Source organism: Poromitra crassiceps, assembly GCF_964638095.1.
Source record: "Poromitra crassiceps genome assembly, chromosome: 7".
In the NCBI taxonomy this organism is placed as follows: Eukaryota; Metazoa; Chordata; class Actinopteri; order Beryciformes; family Melamphaidae; genus Poromitra; species Poromitra crassiceps.
The window spans coordinates 53,749,541-53,757,516 of NC_139628.1; the positions used below are offsets into that span (position 1 = coordinate 53,749,541).

Below are 7,976 nucleotides of genomic sequence, written 5' to 3' on the forward strand. Positions count from 1 at the left end.
CCAGTAAGTGGCGCTATGCCAAATTGCATGAAATCCGGCACTGGGCTCCATCAGGTCCCCCTAAGCGCACTCCCCAAGTTTGCAACACGTTCTCACTCCGAGCACGTAGCTGGTACCCTTGAGCGACCCATGAAACGACTTGGGCTTTCCGACTAAACTCAATGCAAACCCATAGAAGTCATCTTTGACGCTTATGGCAACTGCTCCCCCATCAGCCTAACTGCTCGCCCATTAGTCAACTGCTCGCCCATTAGCGTCTGGGGGGAGGTTAGGTTTAGGCGTGGGGGGTGGGAGAGGTTAGGTTTAGGGTCTGGGGGAGGTTAGGTTTAGGCATGGGGGTGGGAGAGGTTAGGGTTAGGGTTAGGGTCTGGGGGAGGTTAGGTTTAGGCATGGGGGGTGGGAGAGGTTAGGTTTAGGGTTAGGGTCTGGGAGAGGTTAGTTCCTCCAGACCCTAATGGGGGAGCATTTGACTAAGCTAATGGGAGAGCAGTTAGCCTAATAAGGGAGCAGTTGCCATAAGCGTAAAATATTACTTCCATGGGTTTGCATTGAGTTTAGTCGGAAAGCCCAAGTCGTTTCATGTGTCGCTCAAGGGTACCATGTTAGTAACAAGCGACGCACAAGGGACGGAACAAAGCGTCAATATGCTACGCGCTCGGAGTGAGAACGGGTTGAAGTTTGATGTCGATTGGACGAACAGTTCTCGAGATAAACAGTTTTTGGTGTTTGCCAGTAGGTGGTGCTATGCCAAATAGCATGACATTCAGCACTGCACTCCATGAGGTCCCCCTAAGCGCACTCCCCAAGTTTGAAGTAAATCGGACAAACTCTCGAGATAAACTGCTTTTTGTGTTTGCCAGTAGGTGGCGCTATGCTGAGTCTTTGTGTGTGAGGGTGGGGGGGGGGGGGGTGTCTATTTGTGTGGGGGTGGGGGTGGGGGTACAATCTACTCCCAAATAGTCTCAACACTGCACGTTTCCATCAGCATTCAAGTCAGTTTTACTACGGGCTACTGGGATCCTCTGGGACAGTGTGAATCCTCATCCTGGAGGAGTGGTATTTCTTATAAGATGCTGTGACCGCAGCCAGTAGACACACAGCAGCAGTGATGCCGAACACTGTGGCTACAGTCGGCTCTGTGAGGGGTTTGGAGATGTCAGCAGGTGGGACAGGAGACCTGGTCACAGCAGGGGTCGAAGTTCTCATCTGATGGGACTCACTGGGGGAATGAAAAGAGAAGTGTGCAATATTATTTTAAAACCTCTGCTTATTTCAATACACTCTATGTAGCATAATACAGCATCAGACTAAAGATGTTTGCATGAAGAAGGACCTGCCTGTCAGAAGTGAACAGGCCTCCAGTAGAGACAGGAAACAGGTTGAGGTTGGTGGAGGGAGGAGAGATGTCAGAGTTCAGACAAAACCTCCTGTCAGGGCAGAAAACGTACCCCTGGTATCCCTGAACCTGGGATTTAAAAAAACAAGAAGACCAGATAGATGCACATCATGGTTACATGTATTATTTATTTTTAAACGTCAGCGGGGGATGCAGATGAAAATTTGCCTGTATGGCTAAATCTGGCACATTTACATGATGGACTCACGTGCTCATGTTAATTAATGTGCATTGTCCCTTTTCTTAAATAAATAAACAAACAAGTAAACATCAATATATCATTGTCAAATGAGCTGTGACACTTTGGTATGATTACAGTAAACAAATAGTAAAAGGTGGAGAAGATGAGTTGCTTCTATCCCACACCACTTGTCACACCTTATCAGGGGGTCTCTAATTCCAAATGCACCCCTGATTTCATGTTCCTCTGTGAGGCCAAAGGCCTAGGGCAGGAGTGTCTAAACCTTTTTGAATGGGGGCCAGATTAGATCATATGAAAATACCAGCTGCTTCTCGCATCATATGGGTTATTAAAAGAAAATCACATAAAATACAATTATACTCTAAGGATTTTGTTCACCATCTGAAAACATTAGGTCCGGCTGCATAATTCCTACTTGGTGTTTGTCTACAAACTGATAGTGCTGTCATCATTAGATGAACAGGAAAAAAACACAAAGTGAACTTGCTTGATTCATACTGTGTGGAGACTGGAGACAGAGCCACATATAATATATTTTGAGAGACAAGCCGAGGGCCGCTTAAAATCGGTTTGTGGGCCGCAATTTGCCGGACTTCGGACTTCGGACACCTAGTGGCTGTTATTCAGGTTAAAATGGGAGCAACTTACAAACAGAAACTAAAAGCTTTGTTGCAGGACAAATCATTTGTTTATGGCGACTTATAAAAGAAAATAAGTCACACATTAATGAAGACAAGCCTAGGTTAATGACTAGTGCCATGTCAAACTAAGTGCGGTGTTTACTGAAAATCACATGACTTACTGGAAAGATGGACTGAGAATGAAACCAAAAAATACTTTATAGTGGCATTTTAATTAATAATTGATTTTTCTGCAGTTATATTTCTCTGACAAGGCTATCTCGCTCCCCAGTCAAATGGGGAAAGCCTAGGCTCTAATCTCATTATGTTTCACAAAGGTTATGCACATTAAGATTTAACTTTTGAACTGTTACAATGAATGAAATGATGAAGTTATAAAAGGTGGAGAAGAAGCCCCTAACCCACATCACTTGTCACATGACACTTGTCATTCCTAACACAAGCTGTTAAAATCATCAAAATGACATCAATTATGAATCCCTCGACCCAAAAATCATGTACTTTGCAGCATTGTAGGCCAAACCATTGAAAAGTTCATTTCCAACATAGCCGATGGTAGCCATTTTGGTTTTAGGTCTCTCAAAAAAGTTGCCCGCATTCTCGCAAAAGGCATGGGAGATACATGTGTGTGTGTGTGTGTGTGTGTGTGTGTGTGTGTGTGTGTGTGTGTGTGTGTGTGTGTGCGTGTGCGTGCGTGCGTGCGTGCGTGCGTGTGTGTGTGTGTCTGAAATACTATGAAGGATGAGCATTACATGTGCAGAAGCATTTATCAAAACAAGTGAGTTGTGACAGGAGACAAAGCGAAGAAAGAAATTAAATAAAAAAAGTTCTGTCATATGCCCATTCATTCAAGCTAGATTATCAGGCCGCTACATGGCCTTCAAATCTAGTTTGCTGGGACTCTGGTTTGTGGGCCGCAATTTGCCCGCAGGCCGGACTTCGGACTTGCCTGGCCTAGTGGGTGTTATTCAGGTAAAAATGGGAGCAACTTACAAACAGAAACTAAAAGCTTTGTTGCAGGACAAATCATTTGTTTATGGCTACTTATAAAAGAAAATAAGTCACACATTAATGAAGACAAGCATAGGTTAATGACTAGTGCCACGTCAAACTAAGTGCATTGTTTACTGGAAATCACATGACTTACTGGAAAGATGGACTGAGAATGAAACCAAAAAATACTTTATAGTGGCATTTTAATTAATAATTGATTTTTTTGTAGTTATATTTCTCTGATAAGGCTATCTCGCTCCCGATGAATTGGGGAACGCCTATAGCTCTAATCTCATTATTTTTTATACAAAGGTTATGCAGGTTAATATTTAACTTTTGAATTGTTAGTATGAATGAAATTATGAAATTATAAAAGGTGGAGAACATTTGTAGCATCTATCCCACACTACTTGTTAAACCTTATCAGGTGGCCTATCATTCACAATCACAATCTTTATGTGTTTTATTGATGCCTCTCAAGCATTTGATCGTGTCAGTCATGAAAAACTTTTCCATAAACTATGTGTAAGAGGGGTCCTCTGATCTCTGGTGAGGATTCTGATGTACTGGTATGCGCACCAGACGATGCACGTCAAATGGGGTAGCACTTTATCCATTCCGTTCCAGGTGAATAACGGGGTCCGTCAAGGAAGTATTTTGTCCCCTTTTCTTTTTAATATTTTTATGGATGATTTATCGGTTCAGCTGAATGCATGCAGAACAGGGTGCTTTGTTGGAGACTGTCTCATCAACCACCTTATGTACGCTGACGATCTGGTTATTTTCTGTCCATGTAGTGCTGGTCTTCAGCAGTTACTGAGGATCTGTACACAATATGGTATACATTTTGACATCAAATATAATGCAAAAAAGAGTAATACTATGATAGTAAGAAGTAAGTAGGACAGGAAACTAGCGTTAGTCTTTCCTGACTTCTATCTATCTGGTGCTCCTATCAAAAAATGTAATGAGGCTAAATACCTGGGTCATTACATAACCAGCGACGTATCTGACGATAGGGACCTATCCAGACAGTGTCGTAAGATGTACACACAAGCAAACATGCTGGTCCGTAAATTTAATTTCTGTTCTGTGGCGGTGAAGATTGCTCTTTTTAAACCTTACTGTACCCTGCTTTATACTGCCCACTTGTGGCGGGACTACAGAAAAGGCAGTATGAGGAGACTGACAGTGGCCTACAATGACAGCATGAGGCTGCTGCTCAAAGCCCCAAGAAGCTGTAGTGCCAGCCAGTCAAATGTTTGTTAACATCAATGTTCCCACCTGTTCTGCTGTAATACGAAATCTCATTTATAGATGTATGTGCAGATTGTCAGTCTCAGAAAACAGTATTATTTCAGTACTAATGAATCCTGTTATGAGCTCTGTCAGGTTCTCATCCAGACTGTGGGACCACTGGCGCTCTAGCCTGTATGTAAAATGACCTTGGTGCAATACTTGTAATACCTGTGTTCTTCTTATAATCTCTCTCTCTATATATCTTTATTTATATTCTGTATGATGTCTGTTGTACTATGGACTCCCCTGAGCTGTGTCCCGAATACAGTTTTGAATTGAATTGAATTGAATTGAATTGAATTGAATTGAATTCCAATCAAACCCCTGATTTCAGTGGTAATTTGGCTGATAGGAAGACATGGCCATGGGTATAATTCATAAACCTAGTCTTCAACAACACTACAGGTTTATATCACAAGTGTTACCTGAATGGCGCCTCCTGCTGGACAGTTCATCCATTCAGAACCAGACACCTGGATCTGGAACTTGTTAGGTCCAACACATCTGTGTCTGTAACAGTGACCCTCTACAGAGCCACCGGACGAGAGCAACTGACTCTGCTTCTGACAGAGAGGGGTGGAGGGAGAGGAGAGAGAGAGAGGGGTGGAGGGAGAGGAGAGAGAGAGAGAGAGGTGGAGGGAGAGGAGAGAGAGAGAGAGAGAGGGGTGGAGGGAGAGGAGAGAGAGAGAGAGGGGTGGAGGGAGAGGAGAGAGAGAGAGAGGGGTGGAGGGAGAGGAGAGAGAGAGAGAGAGGGGTGGAGGGAGAGGAGAGAGAGGTGGAGGGAGAGGAGAGAGAGAGAGGGGTGGAGGGAGAGGAGAGAGAGAGAGAGAGAGGGGTGGAGGGAGAGGAGAGAGAGAGAGGGGTGGAGGGAGAGGAGAGAGAGAGAGAGAGGGGTGGAGGGAGAGGAGAGAGAGAGAGAGGGGTGGAGGGAGAGGAGAGAGAGAGAGGGGTGGAGGGAGAGGAGAGAGAGAGAGAGAGGGGTGGAGGGAGAGGAGAGAGAGAGAGAGGGGTGGAGGGAGAGGAGAGAGAGAGAGGGGTGGAGGGAGAGGAGAGAGAGGTGGAGGGAGAGGAGAGAGAGAGAGAGAGAGAGGGGTGGAGGGAGAGGAGAGAGAGGTGGAGGGAGAGGAGAGAGAGAGAGAGAGAGAGAGGGGTGGAGGGAGAGGAGAGAGGGGTGGAGGGAGAGGAGAGAGAGAGAGAGGGGTGGAGGGAGAGGAGAGAGAGAGAGGGGTGGAGGGAGAGGAGAGAGAGAGAGAGAGGGGTGGAGGGAGAGAAGAGAGAGAGAGAGGGGTGGAGGGAGAGGAGAGAGAGAGAGGGGGGTGGAGGGAGAGGAGAGAGAGAGAGGTGGAGGGAGAGGAGAGAGAGAGAGGGGTGGAGGGAGAGGAGAGAGAGAGAGAGAGGGGTGGAGGGAGAGGAGAGAGAGAGAGAGGGGTGGAGGGAGAGGAGAGAGAGAGAGAGAGAGAGGGGTGGAGGGAGAGGAGAGAGAGGTGGAGGGAGAGGAGAGAGAGAGAGAGAGGGGTGGAGGGAGAGGAGAGAGAGAGAGAGAGGGGTGGAGGGAGAGGAGAGAGAGAGAGAGGGGTGGAGGGAGAGGAGGGAGAGGTGGAGGGAGAGGAGAGAGAGGGGTGGAGGGAGAGGAGAGAGAGAGAGAGAGAGAGAGAGAGAGAGAGAGGGGGGGGTGGAGGGAGAGGAGAGAGAGAGAGAGAGAGGGGTGGAGGGAGAGGAGAGAGAGAGAGAGAGAGGGGTGGAGGGAGAGGAGAGAGAGAGAGGGGTGGAGGGAGAGGAGAGAGAGAGAGAGAGGGGTGGAGGGAGAGGAGAGAGAGAGAGAGAGAGGGGTGGAGGGAGAGGAGAGAGAGAGAGGGGGGTGGAGGGAGAGGAGAGAGAGAGAGAGGGGTGGAGGGAGAGAGAGAGAGAGAGGGGTGGAGGGAGAGGAGAGAGAGAGAGGGAGGGGTGGAGGGAGAGGAGAGAGGAGGAAATTAGTCAACGTAAGAGAGGTCAAACCGTTTCGATTAAAGCCTATGGTTACACATCTACCTAACAGGTACACATGTTAAGACACACAAACAAAACCCATTAAACTGTTATACAGGATTAAAATATACTAAGGACACACACAGACACACACACACACACACACACACACACACACACACACACACACACACACAGACAGACACACACACACACACACACACACACACACACACACACACACACACACACACACACACACACACACACACACACACACCTCTCTGGTCAGGTTGGAGAAGAAGCAGCGGCTGTCAAGGCCGTAGATCTCCCCACTCCAGTCCTCTTCCTCTGACCGCCTCTCATTCTCCTCTTTCCAACACTCACTCTGAGAGACGAGAGGAGAGGAGACAGAACAGCAAGCATGTCAGCCATGCTGAACGTTAGGTCTGTACTGACTTACAAACAAGTCAGTGCAAGAGTTTCATATTATCAGGTGGGGAAGGAGGGAAAAAGGCAATGCAAAAAAAAGAAGAGTAAGAAATAATTAAACTTAAAGATTGTGTTTGGGGTGAAGATGATTTATAATAAACTGTAATACGTACTCCATTCCTCAGGGGTTTATACATTCGGCATCCCTCCAGGTATTGATCGGTCTGGCACTCCCCCTTGTGGAGGTGGAGGTAATGACACCCATGTCCACTGAGCGAAGTAGAAACATGAAAACCTTTGTACTGGAAATGCATGATCCATATGTCACATCCCAGACATGAATCTGGAGTTTGTGGTATGGAAAACAATATTTGGTTATATAATATTTGAATTAAAACAGCTGCAACAACTACTACCTGCCAGTGCAGAAGAAGGATGAAGAGTTGCTCTGACAGGTTGACACAGATCCAAACATGGCTCCTTCACCTATGATAACACATGTTTAATCATGAAACAGTATATTTCCCTCTCCTGCAAATGTATTGACACACACGGATCACATTGTCTAAAAGATATTAACGAGACTAGTGTGCCCACTTGAACTCTTATGTCTTATTTTGTAAATCTTATGCCTTTTGGTAAAGAACTTATCTCTACTTTTCATGAAAAACAATTACTTCCATTATTATTACACATGCAAATATCATGCATAATTGATGTATTGGCACATAACATCCATCCTCTTCATCAGCTAACCTCACCATCTCCCCACACCAGGCTCTGTGCCCGGCCGAGGTGGACAGAGTACCAGCCCGTGTCCTGTAAGGCAGCCAGGGTGAGCGGGTCGATCCGGACCGCAGCCGAGTCCGCCAGCACCGCCGCCATGATGGACCCCTGCAAGAGCCGGGCCTCCCAGTGAGAAGACACGCCCCCCGGGGCTACGTCCTGGAGGAGGGACAGGCAGGGTGCGGGTAAGGAAGACAGAGCAAGCAGAACCATACGGGCCTGGGGTGCATTGGGGAATCAGTACCAGGTTCTCTAGTGGTCC

At 46.7% G+C, this 7,976-nt stretch overlaps 1 protein-coding gene across 1 annotated transcript in view; it reads right to left on the reverse strand.

Annotated features, from left to right (window-relative positions):
- Positions 1–1,002: 1,002 nt before the first annotated feature.
- Positions 1,003–7,976, reverse strand: part of LOC310779708 (ciliated left-right organizer metallopeptidase-like) — a gene marked incomplete at both ends in the record, with an annotated part of 10,429 nt that continues 3,455 nt past the window's right edge. Inside the window, 8 exons of the mRNA XM_083640208.1 lie at positions 1,003–1,219; positions 1,338–1,465; positions 4,957–5,094; positions 6,777–6,884; positions 7,102–7,198; positions 7,345–7,414; positions 7,690–7,873; positions 7,959–7,976. The exon at positions 7,959–7,976 is cut by the window's right edge and continues 128 nt beyond it. Of these exons, the coding sequence (XP_083496334.1) occupies positions 1,003–1,219; positions 1,338–1,465; positions 4,957–5,094; positions 6,777–6,884; positions 7,102–7,198; positions 7,345–7,414; positions 7,690–7,873; positions 7,959–7,976 (960 nt within the window). The remainder of the gene's footprint in view (positions 1,220–1,337; positions 1,466–4,956; positions 5,095–6,776; positions 6,885–7,101; positions 7,199–7,344; positions 7,415–7,689; positions 7,874–7,958) is intronic.